The sequence below is a fragment of the Rosa chinensis genome, chromosome 3, assembly GCF_002994745.2.
Source record: "Rosa chinensis cultivar Old Blush chromosome 3, RchiOBHm-V2, whole genome shotgun sequence".
Lineage (NCBI taxonomy): Eukaryota > Viridiplantae > Streptophyta > Magnoliopsida > Rosales > Rosaceae > Rosa > Rosa chinensis.
The window spans coordinates 6,860,380-6,883,038 of NC_037090.1; the positions used below are offsets into that span (position 1 = coordinate 6,860,380).

Sequence of the window (22,659 nt, forward strand, 5' to 3'; positions counted from 1 at the left end):
CATTAGTTTCACTGACCTTTAATTGAAACTCTCTTCCCTTTGGTCACAAATCACCACACATATGATCCTTGCATAAAGTATTTGAATACTACTGTAGTTATGAAAATTATTTCATGCACCAACGGTGTAAATGACTTAACACTTATAAGATGATCTCAACTCTTGATATTTATAATTAATATTTTTATTAATAACCTAAAATTATATTTAATATATTCCAACATCCCAACCATCCATTTATATCAGTGCAAGTGTACATCGGTGCACTTAATCATTCTCCTCATTTGAGATCGTTGTTACTCCTCAACACCCACTTCCCTTTAGGTTGCTCGTTCTCATTCACTAGTTTTTGCAGGATGACATTTTGCAAATTGCAATGGAACAACTCAATGGAAACTATGGATTCTTTGTTTTTTTTTTTTTTTTCACAAGGGAAACTATGGATTCTTAAGGTTTGGTATTTTGGGTTGTTTTTCTTTGGTAGGACCAAATTGCAATAATCAAACAATAAACGACGGATGATTGGATAAACAAAAGGAACAGTTGCGAACTCCAATAGAGAATGTATCCAATTCGTGGTTTGCATCGTATTATATATCCAATCCAAAAAAGCTTTGTCATTGCCAAATTTTATAATGACATGAACGACTATAATAAACCATAAATACATCATGTATCTAATCTTGTACACACTGTTTTTGTTGTTGGATAGTGACCCTCATCCACTACCACGTTCCTTAACATAACCCCTCTTTCTCTCTCTCTTTTAATCTGATTGGAATCCTTCTCCAGTTGTAAATAAAATCATCCCCGAGCAGATAAGACCAGTGGTTGAGGGCTTGTGAAGATTTCAGGCAAGAACAGAAGCTCTCTTCTTTCATTGGTATTGACCTTCATAATCGTTGAACATGTTTTAATTCCCAAAGACTTGTTTTTTAATTTTCAAACTCTCTTCTTTGGTAGATTGGTTAATGGGTTTCCATATATATCATCATCTGGGTGTGGAATCAGTTTGGTTTTCATTTTTGGATTCTGATGGGTTCATTTTTAGGAACTTGATGCTTATTGAGGGTCTAATCTGATTTTGTATGCCACTGTATTAGAATTTGATTATCTTCTTTTGCTTGATCTCCATGCTGTATCAGATAATGGAAGATTATATTCCTCTTCAATCCATAAATTGTGTTGTTTCGCAGTTTTATATGCCCTTTGGGTTTTCACATCAAAACATGATGATTACATGATCTCATTGTCAGAAAGTTGCATATTTAAAAGAAATGAAAAGAATTGCGGTTCAGTCCTCTGATATTCCAAGTGAGCTCATAGACCATGTGTTACTGTTGCAATTGCCGAATCTTATTGCTGAAGTTTTGAAATTTAACTTCTGAACAGTATCAATTCATACGAGTGTTTAGCTGGTACTATGATATTGGACTCTTGATACTGAATTAGTTAAAAATCAGCTTCTGCTTTTTGAAAAAGCAATTCGATTCTGTGGGAAAAACATTAATAAGTGTGAAGTCTCCTCATTGATGTAAAATGAAATTTCATAGATAGCATACCACATTGAGGAGGATGGTGATGTAAGACATAGAAATTTCATAAATTGCCTATGTTCTTGTATTTATGGCTCTGCATTTTGTTCACTCATTTCCTTTTGTTTGGTCAGGTACTTAGATATCTTCTGATTCGATGCTATAACACATTCCTCAATTGTATTCTAATAACGTGTAAATGGGTTCCGAAGGTCCTGCAACAATAACAATTCATGTGACGGGTTTTAAGAAATTCCATGGAGTTTCAGAGAATCCAACTGAGACAATTGTCAGTAATCTCACCAATTATGTGAAGAAGAATGGTTCACCAAAAGGTCTGGTTATTGGAAGTTGCAGCATTCTTGAGACTGCAGGACAAGGAGCACTTCTTCCCCTATACCAGACATTGCGATCTGCAATAAGTGAGAAGGACTCTACAAATTCCAGCAGAATTATTTGGGTCAGTGGTCTCAATTCTAGTTCATCACTTATTAGTATACACACACATTGCTGAATTGCACCTTTAGGCTAAAGAGCAAAGCATGTATAATTAGTCGTTGAGTCACAAAACCCTACATATATAATCACATTAGGATGATCTGGGTTCAGCATTTCGGACTAAAATATGTTTTGCATTTCTCCTGCAAAGAAATTTTTTTATTTGTTCCATACAGGAACTGAATACAGGTATAAGAGTTCATAAGGATATCTTGAGTGGCCCTTTTCCATCTTGGTTTATGTTTGTATATATCTTCAGAAACTATTCAGTATCAATATCAAACATAGTAACAATAACGTCTGCGCACTATAGAATAAAGGTTTGACTAGAATGAGTATAATTTGAGAGATTTTGTAGGCTGAGTACTCACATTTATGTGTCATGTACCTCACTCTTTCTTAATTTTACCACATTTATTTAGGTACACTTTGGAGTTAATAGTGGTGCAACTAAGTTTGCCATTGAGCATCAAGCTGTCAATGAAGCTACTTTTCGTTGCCCTGATGAGATGGGATGGAAGCCTCAGGTTAGATAGAAGTTAGAAGTTTTTTTGTTTTTTCGTGGTGTTTTTAGATTTTATTTGACATGGCCTTCTAAATTGTTCAGATTATATTTTAATGTTTACGGTCCTTTTGCAGAAAGTCCCTATCATTCCTTCGGATGGTGGAATTTCATATATAAGAGAGGTATAATGGGAGATCATGATCATTCTTTCATTTATGTTTCTTATAGTATCTTGACCTCAAATATTCTTATAGTAATTACTGATAGGTTATCTTTTGTATGATGACAATACTGCATGACTGCAATGATTCATAATTTTCATTTAGTATTTCAGAGATTTCTTGTTCTGTCTTTGTGCAGACTTCCCTACCAGTTGAGGAGATAACCAAGGCCTTGGCAAAGAAGGGTTATGAGGTGATGACCTCAGATGATGCAGGGCGCTTTGTATGCAATTATGTCTACTATCATTCCCTTCGGTTTGCAGAGCAAAATGGGATCAAATCGCTCTTTGTGCACGTGCCTCTCTTCTTGACTATAGATGAGGACACCCAAATGAAATTTGCTGCATCCTTGCTAGAGGTACTTACATCATCGTGTTAGTACTCCTATTATCATCATCAACCACACCTGTATGCCAAAGTGCTTGTATGCTGGTATGAAGTCACCATGTTTATTAAGGTGGATGTATGCTTCGTACATGGAAAAGCTTGAATAATCAGAAATTGTAATCTAAGATAAAACTGCATTGAATGAACATTCTCATGGTGTCTTCATAAATATTTTCCAGAAGGTTTTGGTAACTTGCCGAAAATTTTCAAAATCCAGTTGTGAACCGTAATCCCAGTTTGCTGTTAGAGCTTGCTAATACTCTTATTATTTAATAAAATGAACTGGAATGAAATGACTGGATTAACCATCCAAATGGCCATATACAATAAACTTGAAAAAGGAGACTCCAAAACAGAGCAAGAAAGTTAGGAGAACTGTGCAACAAAAGTCGTTCATTTATTCACTTCAGCTGTAATGAAACTTGTATTTATCATGAAAGGCTCAAATGTGAAGTAAATGTATGATTCCCTAATTTATTGTATCCAAAAACTGCAATACAGATACTAATTCTGCTGCAATCCAGCTGAGGCAAAAGAAGAACGTTCTGGGTGTTGAAATCCAACTGAAGCCTGGAGTGATGTTACTGTCTGCTTTATTTTCTCGCTTTTCTTTCCCGTTCTGTCTCACAAACAATCTGTAGGGTTCCAAACCCCATTATTGGTAGCGTGTTGGGGTATCACTTTCAAATTGTCACAATCTTCGCCACCCTTTGTTCCCTTCATTCTAGGTAGAAAAAGGACGTAAGTTTAAGCAATATCTGAAATGAGCTTGAACACGTGTATGATTAAAATGGAAACAAACTCCAAAATGGTGTTGTCTTACAGTGCCGCACTACTGCTTGTATCAATAAGAAGGTGGAGATCAGCTGAAGATAAGATCACTACTGCTTGTATCAGTAAGAAGTTTCTCACTCCTTTATAGCGATGCATGTTGGTGAGTTGTTCATGACCTATGCAATATGCTATATTTGGTAATGTGCTTGGATTGAACCAAATTGGAATAAAACCCATTCGAAGGAAAATTTTACTGTCTTATCAAGTGTCAACATTGATGTTGAATGCAACGAGAGCCCTCAAATTATTAGTAGTCAATCAAACCAGGTCAACCAAAAAATCAAATGGACAGTTCTTAATCAGTCAACATGGGTGTGGTTCAACATGATTCATATATACAACAAATATAGAATTATATGTAGCAGAAATGCATTTGCTCTCTCTATCCAAGAGCAGAGATGCTCTTAGACATCGAGAACAAAATTGGAAATACTTCGACACACAGAAAGAAAGAGAGAAAGAAACACAGACAAAAGCTAAAAAATCCAAACCATGTACCATATATATGTGTGTGATGCAGAACAGATGGCAGTCCAATTTGAAAAACAATTGGATCGTGCTAAAGGTGAAAAACGAAAAGTGACTAGTAAACGTGAAATGGGCTTCCGGAGTCCGATTGGGACGCACCTTACCTTTCCGGAAAGGGAATCGCGCCAGAAATCAAACTCGTCGCTATGCCACGACCTATGACCTTTTTCGGGCTTTCGGGGTCGTTTAGGGCCTCAAAACTGCATTTTTCTTTTTTTCGACGTTTTGGTTTTTCTAGTTATTTTCGGGTTGTTTTTGTTTTTACCCATGGGCTTTAGGGTTTCATTGTTAGTCGCCCTAGGGTTTATTTTCTTATAAATAAGCCGCCTTATGGCTGCAGAAAGGCATCTTATCATCTTTTATCAATAAAATTGAGATTATTCTCTTTTATCTCTGGTGGACTCCATAATCCTTTGCTTAGGTTTATTGCTGGTAAACCTAGTTATCAATCCGTCTGCTGCGTCAGTGTGTGTGTGTGAGGAGCAGAGTTTTAGACTCTCAGTTACTTGGAGCTTTGTTTAGAATAGCTATCATCTTCTATATATATATATATATATGTATTTATAATATGATCCATATTGGTTAACATTTAACACCCATCATTATCATTCTGGGGCAACAGTTCCGGGATGCCCCCTAATAAGCACAAAACTGGTGGAACGGTAATTGTCTGCATAGTTCCATAAGCACTCCAGCAAAGCGGGCTCGACACCAAGCGTCCTTTTGTAGCAGGGAGCAATTCCACTTCAGAGAGAGTGAGGTTTGTGCAAGGCATTGAGTCACTGCAAGCGAAATGCATAGGCGGGCTTCGCACATCATAAGTACCCCTTATGTTGGTGAACAAGATATTTGATATGTGAACTGCAGAGGTTTGGTTAGGGCAATGCTTGGTGAGGCAGTAATATTGGTCTAGCACAATGGGGTTTCGTACGGTGTCCATGTGAATGTTGTGGAATGTTATGCTCGACACAGATCCTGATCCCCCTTGCCATGTTTTGATCCGAACCCCATTGTCAGAGTGCTTGATGATCGAGTCTCTAACTGTGATATTCGAAACACATGCTCGGGAATTGCCAATTCCAAGACTGCCAATGCTGTACCAAGAAAGAGGATTTGGGTTGAATCAAATTTTGATAATAACTGAACTCTTAGAAACCATCCGTACAAAGCTTTAAAGCAGTGGATGTACCTTTCCAATCCTATTTTAACCAAGCAAAAAAAAAAAAAAAGCAGTGGATGTACCTTATTCCATGACTTGGACCGCAAGTAATATTCCTAATTTCCATATTATAAGAACCAGTCCCAATTGATACACAATCATCACCTACATGAAAACCAAAGAGCAAGGTGAGCTTTGTGAAATGGAGAAGACAAGTCTAATAGATTGGAGGCTGCTGTGGAATAGTTAATCACCATTGGATACGAGTGAATTGTATATTTTCACATTATTTGTGTTCTGTATGTGAATTCCGTCTGTGTTGGGACTTAGAGCAGGTGAATTTATGGTAAGTGATTCTATGAAAACGTTTTGACAATTATCAAACTTGCAGTGAAACTGGGGGCTATTCTTGATTTTGAGTCCTTGCAGTTTCAGATTTGAGCACATGAAGAACCTTACAGCCTGCAACAGAAAATGAAGTCTCTAAACAACTTTTCAAATAGTAGTGCTCATTACTCTAGAAATTAGATACAATTCAGAAGAATTTTGTGTCTGTAACTTACAGCCGGGCTATCACAAGGTCCAGGCATTGTTGTTCCATTGATTCCCTGTTCCATTACATATAGACGAAACAGTTAAAGAATTGGGATGGAACAGTAAAATATAGATTTCATTCAGATCATGCTTATCTTTTTGGGGTTTGATCATGTGCTTATGTCTAAAACAATGTCATTTTAGATTTCTACTTAATTTTCTTTCTAATATAGCGCATGATATGAAGTGTTTTTGCCCACTATACTTTTACCGTAAGCACATAAAATCTTATATAATATTTCATTTTTAACAAAATTATAAGGTGTTGAAGTTCTGAACACACCAAAATACTAAACCCCAAACCCAAAACGACCATAAGCACAAGATCAGTATCGTGCCGAAAAAGATCTCTGAGAGAATTCTATATAGTTTTCAAAAATAATGACCGCAACTACACGGATACAGACTCTGTTATTCTAGGAAGTCCTCTTCCAGAAGAAGATATTTCTTCTACTGAATTGGGTAAGATGGTGATGAGGACCAATAACAAAAGGCATGGTTTACGTACTTTGTGGGGTTTGCAAGGAAGATTCCACCATTTCTCTCCTCTACCATCTATTACACCACCTCCTTGCATTGACATTCCATTGATTCTGTAGAAAACCAACCACTGTCTCTTACTAATATTTTTCGGCCATGAATCCGGTCCATTTGGCGGCACTAATGTCCCATCAATCTTTTCTCATCAACAAGCCAAACAAAAACATATCAGATTCTGGTTGAGGAAAAAAGTAGTAAAACAAAAAAAAAAATTACCGAATACAATTCAACCTGCAATTTGAGGCCAGATTTACACGGCCCTGTGAATATTGTAGACTGTAACATAAAGGAATGCCCTTTTGGAACAAGAACTTCCGAATCTTCAGTTTGACAAGCACTGTCCCAAGCCATTTTAAATGCTTTTGTATCATCAGTAACACCATCCCCAACTGCACCAAAAGTTCTCACATTGAAAACAGTGGTACCAAGAGCAGAACTACCATTGTAACTCGGGATAACGGCAGCCGTGGGTGCAGGAGAAGGAGGCACTGAAATTTGAGACAGTGAAAGCGAAGAAGTGTAGTGAAGTCTGCCGTGTATTGGAAGAAACAAGAAACAAAAAAAGAAGTTGAAAATTTGAGTAAGAACAAAGTTGATCAGCATGGCTTTCACTAAGTTGATGTGGAGCAAATGGAATGAAAGACTATTGGGTACTTATAATAGAACAAGTTCTAATCCTAGAAGACCTAGAGTAGGGTAGCCCTTAGTTTTCTCTAGGTATTGAATTTCAAAGAATGCAACTGAGATTTTTCCACATTCATCAGCTAGGTTTTATAGGGTTAAATAGAAGCAAGGTACCCACGATCTTAGGAAGTTGAAGATTACCATAAGAGTTAAAAAAAAAGCCACATATGTGACCACTTTAATCACCACCACCACCAGACAAGTTGCAAAGAGATAAACCCTACTACAAACTTTGGGAATATCAGAGGCTGTTAGAGTTACAGAACATTCAGTTGGGACTTGGGAGTGTAATAAGTCATTTTCATACTAGGAATTTTAGTGGGAAGCTACTTTTATAAGGTCGCTCCACGCCTAACGAACACATGCAACAGTGTTGAGAAACCGACCACCTCCATTTAGAGCTATGGCTTTGGCTTCTTTTGCTGAGAGAATGCATGCGAGCACTGGCATAATTATAGACACAATGTCACTGAAGAAAAGTTGGTGCCTTAGGATCTTTAAAATGGATCTTTATGTTGAACCAAGAATTGCATAGCATGATTGTAAAGGGGCTGAGAAGAATTAGAGGAGTGGTCATTTTGCGAAAGCTAGCTGTTAGATCTATAGGTTGCAGCCTCCCACTATATTTTTCAGTTATTAAAATATAATATCCCCCAATGTGGGAATTGAAGTATTGAAGAAGACAGATATTAAATATTGCGTTCTTTAGGGTTTATTATGAGGTCATGCAGAAAGCAAGTTTAATGCTTTGAAGAAACTCAATCCAGTGATGGCCGGCCGCCAATAGCTTCTTGCAGCTGGTTATTTTCTTTTGCAGTGCGGCCACATTCTGCGTTGTCTGTGTGAACTAGGTATTGCTTGGTCTTTAGGCAATTTATACATTATCCAAACGCTTTAGTTTTCAAAAAAAAAAAAAAAAAAAACCCTTTAAGGTGGATGAGGGACACTTTTTAATTACATTTTTTTTTATCTTTAATTAATCCTAATAGATTGATGACTAGTGTGCATGCTCGCTATTCGTAGCTAAAAAGGGCCACAGTATTAATTCCAAGAGCAACAAGAAACAGAAACGTATGCATGGACATTTCAAGAAGCTTGAAGTTAATTAGTCTACTTTTAGCTAATGGATGTGCCTAAAACGATGGTCTTTTGGACAGTGTGTTAGAAATTTATAATTTGGGTATCTGACTACACACTACATGAAAATATGTCTTTTACGACGTGCAAAGCGCGCCGTAAATTACAATTTACGACGCGCAAAATAGTGCAAAAACGCGCTCTTATAGACCGCGTCGTGAAATCGAGTTCAATTTTTGAATTTCACGGCGCGCAAAAAGAATGCCGTAAATGAACCCAAAAGCACGTCGTGAATCTCTTCTCTCCAATTTGAAAATGTTAAACTGACGACCCCAGTGCACGTCGTAATCAACACTTACGCACGCCGTAATTTTACATTTTGCACGTCGTAAATCAACACATGCACGCCGTAAGTGTGCATTTTGCATGTCGTAAATCAACATTTTGCACGTCGTAAATCAACACTTATGCACGCCGTAGATGGACAAATGCGTGCTGTAAATTTGTTTGTTTTTCTTGGATATTTTCCCCGTTTCAAACTTTCAATGAGCTATTATGTTACATTTCCACATAATTACATTAACTTAAGCACCCAAAAGTTAAGTAGACAAAGAAAATGTGCATTTTATAAAATTATCCATTATATCCAACAACTCAAATTAATCCAATGTTGATAAACTATTCTTCAAGCCATAACACAAAAGGCCTTCAAAATGAAATGAGAGGCAAGAACAAAAAAGAGGTCTGAAACTTGCCCATCCTCGAATCTCATATATGCTCTTCCTATCATGTTTTTGAAATGATCAAACATCTTATCGGTAATGTTCTTGATTTGCTTTCGCCTCCATTGCTTACCTACAAGGAGGAAACAATCATATAACTTACACTTAATAAAGTATACAAATAGAGGAAACAATCATATAACTTACACTTAATAAAGTATACAAATAGAAAAAGAATGCTAGCCAAACAAAAGAATATTGTATCTGCATTGGTCCAAAACTAATATTTACACATCATACTAATAAATGGCAGCATACTTCAAATATCCCAATCCCTGAATCAGAGCCACTTAAACTAGACTCGTCTTAAACTTCAGAAGTTTATTCTTTTCCCATGTCATCCCATATATCAAACTAAAGCATCAGAAATCAAACAAAGAGAAAAATGAGTACTAAATGCATCAAACATCAACATCACATGTTCCATGTATCTCAGTCACTCAGTCACCATGTAAGATTCGACTAACATGAAGAGGATGGATCTCATTCATGCACAAGTGACCAAAAACTAACTTAGGGGAATGCCACTGCATATTTTTGCAGAGGCGACAAGGGCATTGCATGATAGCTGGATTCCCCAAGCTAGTGTGAAGTCTATCAACATACAATTGAGCTCCAGCACGGTAGGTTTAAGAGTTTCTAAAGAACAGAAAAAACAGTAACAATTTTACTAAGAATCTACATATTTAAAACTTATGGCCTAAGGTTCTGAATATAACCTGGGATAATATATCCATTCTGTATCCATGGAAGCTTGCCTAGGTGGCTCCAATTGTCTTTTAATTATAAGCAAACTGAAATGAAGGGGAGCTTGATTTTAAAACAAGTCATTTATTGTTCAGTTTAATCACTCCATATTTATACATATATGCTAATTCAACTAAACTCATAAAGTAACACTAGTACTCAGTACATTTCAAATATAGAAGGCATCCCAATATACAACTACCAAACACATGACCACAACAGTAAAAGAAATATGAATAGAAGGCGGCACAATATACCTATATGTAAAGAATTACAATTATAGAACAATAGAATAATGCTAACCTGGAGTAAGAGAACTACTTCAGAGAAGATGTCACCCATTGGACGAAGTTGTTTGACTGCATCTGTACTTATATTAAAGAGTATATTAGCAACTACCTGCAATCAATCAGGAACTCAATTAGTCTATTTGAGGCTTTACAAAAGTACAATGAAGACTTGAAGACTTGATGTCACCCAAGGGACCAGCTGTTCCCATTTCCCATTTAGCATCTCTAAACTTAGTCATTGCAATTGTATAGCTTCTGCAGATGAGGATGAGAGGCTACGCTTGTTTAGGTCTCAAAATTCTCAACCACTTCTGAAATAACTCAAACTACATATATATATATATATATATATATATAATCATCCAGTAATGCTCCTAAGTCATACTTTGTTGGCATGAATTAGTTAATTAGGCAGGTGTTTACTTATTGAGAGATGTTAATGTTCGCAATTAGCAAAAGTATGGTAATATAACTGTGTATGTCTTATCTTCTTCATAATAAAGACAAATTATAAGCATTGATAAGCCATGCACGAGTTCAACATGAACATTAGTTTAAGAGCTTAATTAAGGAACTGAAGTACATGACTAAATCAACTGATACATTTCTAGTCAAAATGCAAAAGTTGTTATGTTAATACTTAATATTGCGTCAAGCCATTAGTTCCAACTTTGAAGCCTATTTATGTTGAACTGATAAGTGCACATTTAGTACCTGAGCCTTTATTCTCACTTGTGTCCAGCAGTAGTTTTCCTATTGCCTTCAAGCATAGTACCCTCCTTCAGTGTTGATTGTGCTTTGTTCTCCAATCCGAGTGCAGAAAGGGCAGCAACCTTGAGGTTCATGACGTTTTGAGCCAAATAATGTATACAGAACCAAGTATTACCAAGCACAAAGTATATAAATCAACCACAATGGGAGCACATTTGAGTTAAACACCACCACAAATGCTAATGGCAAATCATATTTTACAAGAAACTTGTGCAGATCCTTTCGGTGTGACTCTGTTAAACAAATATCTTCCTCTGTTAAACAAATATCTTCTGCTATAGATGCTAGACCTTGAAGAATCAATAGCCACCAACACAAGAATACTAACCAGAAAATCATACGAATGAACAAAAATCCAGAAAATCAGATACAATCTAACTTGGAAATTCATAAGCACATAATATGAACCACTCCCAAGATTCTGAATTACCCAAACCCAGCAAATCATCAATCACACAAAATCAAAAAGAAAATCCAGAAATACATAGAAGAAGTAAACCCTTACACTCGATGAACAAAATCAAAAGAGAAATCAGGAACGCACACCAAGTGTTCGACTAAATAACGATAACAAAAACTTCAAGAATCAATTGTAGTTACTTGTAGAAAACCAGAATCGAACACCGAGTATGTAAAATCAAAGCTTCGAAGCTAACAGTCACAGTAAATTTCAGCAACAATCACATTAGCGTTGTGGATGAGAGAGAAGAAAGTACCTATTGTGGCCGGAGCAATGGGAGAGGAGGAGGTCGGCGGAGGCCGGAGGAGGTCGGATGAGGCCGGAGCAATGGGAGAGTGGAGGAGGCCGGAGGAGGTCGGATGAGGCCGGAGCAATGGGAGAGTGGAGGAGGTCGGAGGAGGTCACCGCTTTTTGAGAGGTAGGTAGAGTGAGAGAGAGACGAGGCCTGTGTTAAATGGGTGCTTTTTGTAACGGGCTAATTTTTATAAATGAGAATTTTGTATACGTTGAAATCACAACGTGTAACGGAAAAACGTCGTAAATTTCACTAAAAGTATGATTTTACGGCGTTCTTTATAAGCATGCCGTAATTTTCTTCAAAAATTTGCAAGATTTACGGCGTGCATCTAATACACGTCGTAAATGATACTCATTCACGGCGCACATTTAATGCACGCCGTGAATCTTGCGTCGTGAATGACCCATTTTCCTGTAGTGACAGTATTATAAATAATCTCCTATCTAGCATAAATTTTAAAAGACAAAACACAAATCACAAATACCTATTGAGGAGGAATTAACCTACACTAAATTAAATATGCATACTTATATAGATACCTATAATTTGAATATCTACCTAACATTTGAGTATTATAATTAACCTCATATCTAGGTAATTGGTGTTGATTCATACTGCTTAAATCAAGAGTCTGATTTTGTTATGGGAGATGTCTGTGAGTGTCAATTTCATCTACGATATATTTAGGGCTTGTAGTATCTTTCGTAATTTTTAATAATTACATGTTTTATTATTTTTTTCGAGTTAATAGGTTTTTTTATTTTGAGAACAACCTAATTAATAGGTTTGGTAGTATCATTAATCTTATGGGTAAGTTAATTTAATATGTGATTAGAAAATTGGGTGTATAATAAAATTTCCCAAAATTAATACATTCATGCTTCAAAGAAACTGAATTCAATGATTGACCAACAGCAATTAGCTTGTGGTTGGTGACCTCCTTTACGTACATTCTTGCTCAGCAGACACTTCTTTACGGCCATATTCTCTAGGGTTTTTTACTTCAACAGTGTCTGAACTCTTTGAGGACTTTTGAAATGATACCTGAACTTTCAAAGTTATCAATGTGATACCTAGACTCATTTTTTCGTATCAATGTCGTACCTGCGGTCAATTTTCGTCACAGAACCGTTAGCTATGACCACGTGCCCAGCACGTGAGGCACTTAATGAGGTTAAAAGACTAATTTACCCTCAAAAGTATTATTTTTTTTGTTTGCTTTCTTTCTTTCTTTCTTGTTTTTCTTTTTCGACGTCTTCTTCCCTCTAATTTGTCCCCTCCGATTGGAAGCTATGGTCGCAAATCAGATCTCACCTTCTCTCTCAACCACCCAACCCTTTCCAAGCACTACCTGACTACAATCACATTGAACTCAGCTAGATCGATATGGCTACCTTGCAAAAATTCAAGCTCCTCACCACTCAATGCCCCGTCATCCACCTCCGCCGCCGTAAAACCCTCAGATTGTTCCTCACCAGCCCCGACCGCCATCGATTGCCTCGCTGAAGTACCTCGTCCGATGCTCCCACTAAGTACTTATATTACAGCAGCAAATAACCAAAGACCGGTTCTTTTTTGGACAAATTGACTAGAAGCTGGAATCAGTGAAATGATCCTTGGCCCATTGTTCGATAAATCATATACATATAGATATAGTTATACACAGACACGCAGTCACGGAAAAATCAGTTTTGGATTTTCTCCCATCATCACCATCCTTTGCCTTTTCGCCGCTGTTGAGACAGAGAAAGCGAGTTGCAGAGAGAGAAAGAGAGAGACTCTCAGTCTCCTTCACTTTTGCAGATTTTGATTCAATTACAATGACACAGACTATTTATGAAATTCATGAACTTATGCTGTGATATTAGTTGCAGTGAGGAAGCCGAGTGCCACGATGGCGTGGCCCGCCTCCGTCATTTTCCCGGCAAGCTGCACAAGAAGGTCTGGATTGCCACTGGCCATATTCTCTCTCTCTCTCTCTCTCTCTCTCTCTCTCTGTGATCCCTCTGTCTGAAATCTCAGGTAAATTCCAAGTCTCAGATATGGAGGCCAAGAGTCGTGAAACCGTCTACACCGCTTCGGCCTGCAATAAATTCAGAGAAGCAAAGCTGTCGAGCAAGTTGTGCTTGGAGAACTTCGACGAGATGGAGTCCCCGGCGGTGTCCATCCATCAGAGAATTGGATTCAAGTTTTGCTTTGGGTTTTGCATTTTGCTAGGAAATGTCATCATCCCATCTGATTGCATTTTGCAGATGAAAAAGGAAATAGAAATGGAGAAGAAGAACTGAAGGTACGACGGGACAAGTGAAGAACTAAAGGAACTGGGAAAGGTCATTTTTACCCTTATTTTGTGCCTCACGTGCTGGGCACGTGGTCATAGTTAACGGTTCTGTGACGAAAATCGATCGCAGGTACGACGTTGTTATGAAAAAATGAGTTCAGGTATCACATTGATAACTTTGAAAGTTCAGGTATCATTTCAAAAGTCCTCGAATAGTTCAGACACTGTTGAAGTATATACTTTTGAGGGTAAATTAGTCTTTTACCCTTATTTTGTGCCTCACGTGCTGGGCACGTGGTCATAGTTAACGGTTCTGTGACGGAAATCGATCGCAGGTACGACGTTGATACGAAAAAATGAGTCCAGGTATCACATTGATAACTTTGAAAGTTCAGGTATCATTTCAAAAGTCCTCGAAGAGTTCAGACACTGTTGAAGTAAAAAACCCTATTCTCTATTCTATGGGAACTAGGGATTGCCTTAGTCCATAGTCCATATTCACGCACAGTATATTTCAGTCTTCAAGTTACTGAGGAATGAGGGTTTTTACAGTACTTCTAGTAATAGTTTCTACCTTTGATTTCAACAGGTTTACGTCCAAACTTTACTAATTAGCTAAATCTGATGGCTAGAAATGTGGGTTTCTGCTCTCAATGAGCTTGTAAAGGACCTGGGGTAGTATGAAGTCATAAACTACGCCAATTGAATTTCTTCGTAAAGACTGTAAAACTTGCACTCAACATATTCACCGAACAGGATGGGAACCTTAATTTCATACACTGGATTTAAGAATCAACACTAATATGCATATATGTATGGAGTAGCCGAGTAGACGTTGGAATTCGGAATTTATCCAATAACGATTAATAACTATGGTTTCTTACTGTACGTTAAGTGTTAACAACAACGTTAATATTTGTACAAGAGTTCCGTGTTGACATACATATGAGTAAGTCATAAATTGCTGGAGTCCAAGTCCTCTGAAATGACTTGTGGCACCTCTTTTCGGAGTCTTTCCTGCTCAGATGGTTGCTTTAGCATATTTCTCTGTTTCAAATACTCACAAAACTCTCTGCTGATCCATCCATGCTGATATTCCTCGTGATCAATGCATTTCAGTAACCGGACCAACTCTCTCTCAATCCAATCCTTTGTTATATCTTCATGTAGCTCTCTCGCTTTTTGTTCAATTTCAACAACCGTCGGTCTCCTCATCAGGTAATTTTTCACCCTTTCTTGCAAATCTTCACAATCTTCCTCAGTGAAGTCACAATCCGATAGCATATAAATTGGAACCTCTCTTGTTAGCAGATGCAGGAGAATTTCTTCTCCATTGTTGTGGTTCCTAATTATGCCTTTCACTTGTGAAAGTTGGTAAGAAGATTTTATCTGAAAATAGTCCTCGGGTTCATTTTCCACTCTCACATAACTTCCAACTAGTTTTCTTTCCCAACTATCAGGCTGCTTGGATATCAGCTCCTCCACTAAGCTCCTTCTCAAGTAGACAAGCTTCATATTACTAGCAACTATAGATGCAAAGCGCCACTCTGATTCGTCATTCCTAGTCGGACTAGGAATCATTTCCTCTTTTTCCTCGGAGTTATTTTCCTCATGCAAATCAGATTCTGATGTCATATACTCTGATGAGCTCACTAATTTTTTCTTCTTGTGGTTGCTTGCAGCAAGATCGTCACTACCAAATTCATCTTTGTTATCCTCACAAATTGCGGCTTCTGCCTTCCGTTTGCTCAATGTTAACTTGTGAGTTTCTGTGCCTTCACTGTCATGACTATCTGTTACCCCTTTGGAATATGGGAAGTAGAGATCATCCAAGGTCAAGCCCTCCTTTTCCTTGATGTTTTCCCAACATTCTTTGAATCCGTATTCAAATGTTTCCGGATCCTCGAAGCCTAATTTCTTTCCATCTACTCCATAAGGTCCATTTTCTTCTGCAAGCCTAACAATCCCTAAGCAGTCATTGCAAAGGCCAAGTTTCTCCTTCCCTCTCACCACTGCAAACTCCGAATTAGTATCGCTGCTTTTGCAGCAACTACCACACACTGCATAAGTGCAAAGAAGGCAAGAGAGGATCTTAGTTCCAGAGGCGGCAACACCGCATGCTGAGCAGGAGTGGTGACTACAAATCCAGCGCTTTTGTTTCTTGAGGAAAGATATCTTCTTTCCAACGCAGCGAGGGTGATAGGCTTTGGAGCAGCCCTCGTGGTCGCATAGAATTAGAACCCCACCGTCTTTGCAGATGAAGCACCAATCCTCTGACTCTGAATAATCATTCATGTGATCTTTGTTCGTTGATCTCTGATTCTTCTTCATATTGGTAGATGAACGCAATGAGTTTCGATATCTCGGAATTGAACGCATGAAATGAAATAAATTGTCATTGCTTTACTGCACCTATTTTATAGAAGATAAGGGATTCCTTTTCCGATAAGGATAGGGTATGATAAACGTGCACTGTCAGCAACTAATTCCATTTACGATTAGGAACGAAGTTAATATTAATTTTGTTTTCCTTTTCTTGGTAAGCAATCAATATTGATCCTTAGCTCCATTTTAACTTCTTTTTTTTTGGGAGGGGGGGGGGGGGGGGGGGGGTTGTGGTTTGGATTTCTATTCAGCAAAAAAGTTCGACTTATGAACATGCATGCTTGTTCCCCAATTTATCAATGAAAGAGAGAAAATATTATGTCATAAGAACAATAAATGTGTGATTTGATCATTCTAATCACTTAATAAGCAATAAAAAAAAAAATGAGAACCCTAAAGCTTTGCGGCGGCGAAGGCATCTCCAGCCTCGTCCGATGGCTCTCCGGCGTCTCCTTAACGTCGTGGGGATGCTGCCGGACGGGCGACACATGGTCTAGCCCTATGGGATCTTTCCTTAAGGTTTTGATGGTGGTAGCTATACCTATTCGAATCGAGGCAGTTTGGGGCTGGAGGTTCATGACGAGGAGGCGGCTGGTTTTTGCTCTTGACTGAGTCGGCTAGGTTTTGCTCCAGACGACGGCGTTGTGCAGCCCGTGTCGGGTTTCGAGTGGTCGACCTATGGAGTAGATCGTACCTCGCTTCTGGGTTGGGCGCGAGATCGGAATTGATGGGGTAGGACGGCGATGGGGTCGGACGGCAAGGAAGTCAGGAGGCTCTCGCGTTGGGCGGTGCTAGCATCGGGCGGCGATGGTGTCGTGAAGCTCGAAGGCTCTGCCCTATAGAGAGATGATGGGCTGGGCTTCACTGTTGGGCCTTGGCTGCATATCCTGTAGAACTACGGTTTATAGGCCCGGACTTTCACTTTGTCTTTTGGGCTAAGTGTTGGGTCTATTTGGACTCCAAATTAGATAGATTTTTCTTTCTAAGTTATACCCTATTTTTTTAGGGACCTATGCACTTTTGTTTTGTTTTGTACCTATTTACTATGTACATTCATAGTTCATAGGCTCGCTGAATAAGTGAGCACTGGTTGTCTAATGGGTGGTGCTAGCATATATACCATGTCCTAAACTTGCCCTAGAATTGGCAAGAGAATGTATGTATCCGTGCCATTCTGGCTTGAGATGAATGAATGATTTGGTTTTAAAAAAAAATCACTTAATAAGTTCTTAATTGAAGGACCTGGCCAAAATGACACTTTCTTTTAAGAAAACATTATAGGAAGAGAGAAAATACCCCAAGTCCCCCATCCAAATCTAATTAATTAATTTTGTCTTATACAGTTATCCTGCCCTTGCAACCAAAAAATCCTTGTTCCACCTCTACCTCAATTGCCCGCATTTTATTTATAAAGAGGTATGTGCCTCTATTACTGCTTGAAGCGTTACATTAAGCATTGACAGTCAAACTTTCTAATTCACCTATCAAATCTGCAACATACAACTGTAAGAAAGAAATTTACTGTAAAGATTTAACTGTTTACAAAGTATACCTCATTATTATAATTAGGTTAGTAGATGAATAACCACTATTAGAATTTTTGCCTTTAACATCGGCCAGAAACTGATGTTAAAAAAAAATGTACCAATGTCTTAGTGGGTGATGTTAAAGATCGGGAAATCCCAGACATCGGTTTTTAGCCAATGTTAAAAATGACTCTAGACATCAGTTTCTTGTAAGCTCCCAATGTATAAAATGACTCTAGACATCGTTTGATTTATAAAAAACTGATTTTGTTTCCTACTAAGACATCGTTTTACATAAGAAACTGATTTATATGTCAGTATTAGACATATGTTCTATAGATAGAACTGATGTCGTGAGTCATTTATAACATCAGTTTGTTATTTCAAATTGTTGTGTCTTCATTCGTCTTGCTTCAATTTATAGTTTAGAAGTGATTACTAAATCAGTTTCTTCACTAGAAAAGTATCATAATGAGAATACCAGTGGTAAGCAAAAGAAAATTCTCATTAATATTATTGATAAAAAAAGTACAAAGAGTAGGGAGAAGGGGACATATGGCCTAAACTTCTCCATATACAATAGCAAAAGAAAAGAACAAAATTGAAGTCTCCTAAATAAACCATATGAAGACAAAACTAGAGGATCTTGTTGCCAAATAAGAGTCAAGAAGAGCAACAAGCTTGTTGCCAAAGACACCTACGTACAACCTTATTTTGCAGTAGTCCAATGGTGTCAGACACTGACTCCAACAGGTTGGAAGACAAGTTAAGCTCTTATAGCTTCTCCAATCCAATGAATCACACCTCTATTTAAGAACCAGAAAGAAAAAATAAACCAAATCTGGAGCATGGGTTAGAAACAAATATCTATAGGATCACAAGCACTTTCCTTAAGGAAACTTGACCGAAATTTCACATATAGAAACTGCACTTTCAAATCTTCCCCAATTAATCAAATTATCATAAACAACAACCAACAATTATCCCATCATATGCTAAACTCCAGCGTGCCCTCTGAGAAATCGATGCTAGAGACCATAAAAAGAAAAGAGTATAAGTTACTTTTTACCATGACATCTTAGGATAGTATGAAGTGAATAACCAGGCTGCAGATTAAGACATAAACAAAACTTTCTTACAACTCATTACATGTCAATTGAAATTATCAGAAAGATTACTTGCAAGAACATAGACCACCAAGAAAAAAATTAAAATAGTTAACCAGCAGAGATAAGCTCATACTGGAAATATTTCCGAAGATAAGGGTAAGAAACAAATAGTATTATGATTACTCAAGATCGAGAAATATAAATATTGATTACTCTAGACATGTTCGATAACAAAGCACAAGCTATGCACAACATGACAATATGATGGAAAAGATCAGAATATTACACTCACATTATCAGCATCCCAGACTGACAGTTTTGTTGAATGAAGATGTTGCAAGACGTGGCATGCTCGGACTGAACCGAACATCAGTTATCAAAGCTGAAGGTTCTTCAAGTGTAGATTTTGGCTTCAGAGTATCAGTGTACCATAATATAGCTTGCACCATATATCAACAAGCAATCTTAATAAGCAAAAGCAACACCAGAAAGAAGAAGTCACTGCACTTGAGAAACAATTAAACCAGTTTCCCATTTATGTTTCCAAAGAACCAATTAGTCAATATGGAGCCGAATTTAATTCTTTCCAGATATCTTCTTCGCAATGTAGAAATTCACTCACTCACCTCTTTATCATGGCCGCCACTAGTAAGAAGTTTTCCATCCAATAAGAAGTGACAACTAGTAACTTTGACAGAGTTTACTTCTGTAAATGTGAACCCTTGAATCAACTTCAAATTAAAAGGTGAGAGAGAACAATTGGATCTGTACCTTTGCTGACATCCATATATCGATCTCTCAAAGCATCTCTAGGGTCTGCATCATCATGAGATATATATTCCACATCATCAAGAGATCCATCCTCCACAAAGACTCCACATTATGATCAACTAATTAATCAGGTATTAAGTGTTTCGCTCAGAATATATATATATATATATATATATATATATATATTTATAGTCTCAATCTTTTGCAATCAGCTAGTTTGACACAAAAAAATCAAATGGACAAAATTACTTTAGTATTAACATCTTCTGTTCACTCATCAGCAAAAGATTAAGGACAAAATACTGTTTACTCCCTATATTTATAGGGTATCGACGTTTCAATTTCATCTGGATAGTCCCTAAACTCTCTAATTTCACACAAAAGGTCCCCGCAGTCAATTTTCTGTCCAAAATTCCGTTTTCTTGCTGACGTGACACTTTTTACACTGAAATGACTATTATACCCTCACCTTCTCTTTTTTTATTTTTTTATTTATTTATTTGTTTTCTCTTTTTTTGTTTTTTCTTTTCAACTCTTCTTCTTCAGTTCTCTTTCCTCACACTCTCTCTCTCCCCTTCTACCTCCAAAGAAGTAGCCGCAGCAAGTAGCTAGAAAAGATAATAAAAATCCTTAGGGATCTATATTAGTTTAGATGACCACATTTTTGTCCGTTAGATTAAATTAAAGATTGTGATTTTATGAAATTTACGTAACTTTAGACAATGTAAATTTAGAGGAGCCGGATTTAAAAATAAGTTTGTCAGGTAATTGGGGTTTATGCAATATTTTTGTCAAATCCCCCAAGCTCGAAAACCTTGATCTCAGTAAGATCGTTTCATCAATTTTAGGGGAGACACTTTCACATTATTATTTGGACAATCCAAAATCCTTAGTCAAAGCCGATATTCATCTGAAAGGCTTGAATCTGAAAAACGTTCCTTTGAATCCGAAAAACGTCCCTTTGTCGACTGAGCAAATGTGCTTCTAGTAGCCTTGCTTCATTTGTTCAAAATAAGCAGCATTATCCTAAATGCTTGTAGGCTCATCTGTGGTAGACTTCAAATTAACCACAACTGTTCGAACATGCGTAACTATGGATTCAATCCATATACATTCACGATCTTCTTCGTGAAGAGCAATAATCTCTACATTGTTCGAAGATATAGCGACTAAGGTCTATTCTGTAGACCTCCAAGATATCGCGATCTTACCCATGGTGAACACTTTACCAGTTTGGTGGAAGACCTTTGTATGGGTCAAGAGATACCCAATATATATCAGCAAAACCTTCCAAAACGCTGATGTCGTTTTGGGGTAGAGATAGAAAACGCAGGTCAGCGTTTGGCGGCGTTTCTAGTGTGTGATGGGTCCGAATCCATCATCTTTCTATAGGGATAGAATAAGCCCATATCTATCGTACATCTCAAGTTATAGAAAGATATCTTTTACACCAATCTAATGGTATCGCATTGGCGCAGAGCTATACCTTTAGCTAACAAGTTCATGGAAAAGTGAGATGTCTAGTCTTGTGTATTGAGTTAAGTATAATAATGCGCTTTATTGTACTTGAGTAAGGCATTTCAGCCTCTCTAGCACATCTTTGTCTGATCATCCATTCAGACAAAGAGGATCCTTTTCAGGATCAAGACTACGAATGATCATGGGGTGCTTGAAGGCTTGACCTTGTCAAAATGCCTAAGCATCTATCAACACGGTGCTCAAGTTCAAAAACCGAGGCTTAATCGTGTCCCCCCAAAAATCCTTCATCTCAAACTCAGATTTCAAGTGTTCAGCGGTTTCCCATAACTATTTAAGGGCTTCTAATGAAGATCGTGTCCAACATGAAAACCGCGATAGAATCCGAAACTTGTTATGGAAACGCACGGGCATATCCCTTCCCAATCAAGTAGTCACTTTAGTGAGCGTTTCAACTCTATTGTAAACGCGCTCCGTGGCCTAGAGCCACTTGATTTGGGTAAATAAAGTTTCACTATGAACTTTCATGTATATTTTGTATCTACATCCCCATAGAGATACGTAGTGACCACATTTATAAGCTGCATGTTCAGTTATTTGGAAACTACCAAACTGACAGGGTAGTGGATGTAATGTCATCCATTACGAGAGAATATGTCTCATCGTAGTTAATTCCAGTGCGTTTTGTGAGAAGCCTTGCTCCATAAGGCGAGATTGCCATCTAGTTTTCTCAACACGCTTTCTAACGAAGACCCATTAATCAATAGGTTTTATGTAAAGAGGTGTTGGCATCACTGGCTCAAAAACCTTCCTCTTCGTTTAATCTGGATCGCATCTTTCCATTTAGGCTAAATTTCTCTACGTTGGTATTCATGCTTCAACGGAGTGTGGTTCGATATCATCGGTCTCAACAAACTCATGCACAACAGAATGCGCAACTATATCATCAATTATGATGGAGTTTCTTTTCCATGTCTCATGTACACTAGTGTAATTTCATAGAACTCTATATTCTCAGGAATAGGTTCTGACGTTGAGGCGCCCCCCAACGATAACCATAATCTGGAAGATACTCATGAGATGGATGTTGAGTGTCGATGATCCAAGGATGCCAAAGTTTCCTTCGAATCCATGAGCTTCCCACGCATTCTAGCTGGGGCCATGGCCTATAACACCAGAGTGCCACTTTCTATGGCGTTGG

At 37.7% G+C, this 22,659-nt stretch overlaps 3 protein-coding genes across 5 annotated transcripts; 1 reads left to right on the forward strand and 2 right to left on the reverse strand.

The window, feature by feature from the left end:
* The first annotated feature begins 684 nt into the window (after window positions 1-684).
* Window positions 685-3,840, forward strand: LOC112192682 (pyrrolidone-carboxylate peptidase 1). 3 transcript variants are annotated; one of them, XM_024332527.2, is made up of 6 exons: window positions 685-883; window positions 1,670-1,995; window positions 2,456-2,560; window positions 2,673-2,720; window positions 2,899-3,117; window positions 3,648-3,840. In XM_024332527.2, exons 2-6 carry the CDS (start codon window positions 1,735-1,737, stop codon window positions 3,672-3,674), a joined length of 660 nt encoding a protein of 219 aa, XP_024188295.1. In that variant the 5' UTR covers window positions 685-883; window positions 1,670-1,734; the 3' UTR covers window positions 3,675-3,840. The 3 variants fall into 3 exon arrangements, with proteins under 3 accessions (XP_024188295.1, XP_024188296.1, XP_040373027.1); XM_024332528.2 differs by having other exon boundaries at window positions 685-854; XM_040517093.1 differs by lacking the exon at window positions 3,648-3,840 and having other exon boundaries at window positions 688-883; window positions 2,899-3,358.
* Window positions 3,841-5,097: 1,257 nt separating this feature from the next.
* Window positions 5,098-7,404, reverse strand: LOC112192681 (polygalacturonase At1g48100). Its single transcript, XM_024332526.2, has 6 exons — window positions 7,033-7,404; window positions 6,770-6,937; window positions 6,231-6,275; window positions 5,922-6,129; window positions 5,751-5,832; window positions 5,098-5,602 (listed from the first exon to the last, which is right to left on the reverse strand). The coding sequence occupies exons 1-6, from the start codon at window positions 7,402-7,404 to the stop codon at window positions 5,098-5,100; spliced, it is 1,380 nt and encodes a 459-aa protein (XP_024188294.1).
* A 7,741-nt stretch (window positions 7,405-15,145) lies between these two features.
* On the reverse strand, window positions 15,146-16,522 carry LOC112194023 (uncharacterized protein At5g08430). The gene has a single exon (XM_024334288.1). The coding sequence runs from the start codon at window positions 16,520-16,522 to the stop codon at window positions 15,146-15,148; it is 1,377 nt and encodes a 458-aa protein (XP_024190056.1).
* Window positions 16,523-22,659: the final 6,137 nt, after the last annotated feature.

Bases quoted from the DNA above. Each gene is read 5' to 3' on its own strand.
- LOC112192682 (XM_024332527.2), top strand. From the start codon at position 1,735: ATGGGTTCCGAAGGTCCTGCAACAATAACAATTCATGTGACGGGTTTT. The intron at 1,996-2,455 runs GTCAGTGGTCTC...ACATTTATTTAG, and splicing joins ATTCCAGCAGAATTATTTGG to GTACACTTTGGAGTTAATAG. The intron at 2,721-2,898 runs GTATAATGGGAG...GTCTTTGTGCAG, and splicing joins GAATTTCATATATAAGAGAG to ACTTCCCTACCAGTTGAGGA.
- LOC112192681 (XM_024332526.2), bottom strand. From the start codon at position 7,404: ATGCTGATCAACTTTGTTCTTACTCAAATTTTCAACTTCTTTTTTTGT. The intron at 6,276-6,769 runs GTACGTAAACCA...GTAATGGAACAG, and splicing joins TTCCTTGCAAACCCCACAAA to GGAATCAATGGAACAACAAT. The intron at 5,833-5,921 runs GTGATTAACTAT...GTTTTCATGTAG, and splicing joins CAATTCACTCGTATCCAATG to GTGATGATTGTGTATCAATT.
- LOC112194023 (XM_024334288.1), bottom strand. From the start codon at position 16,522: ATGAAGAAGAATCAGAGATCAACGAACAAAGATCACATGAATGATTAT.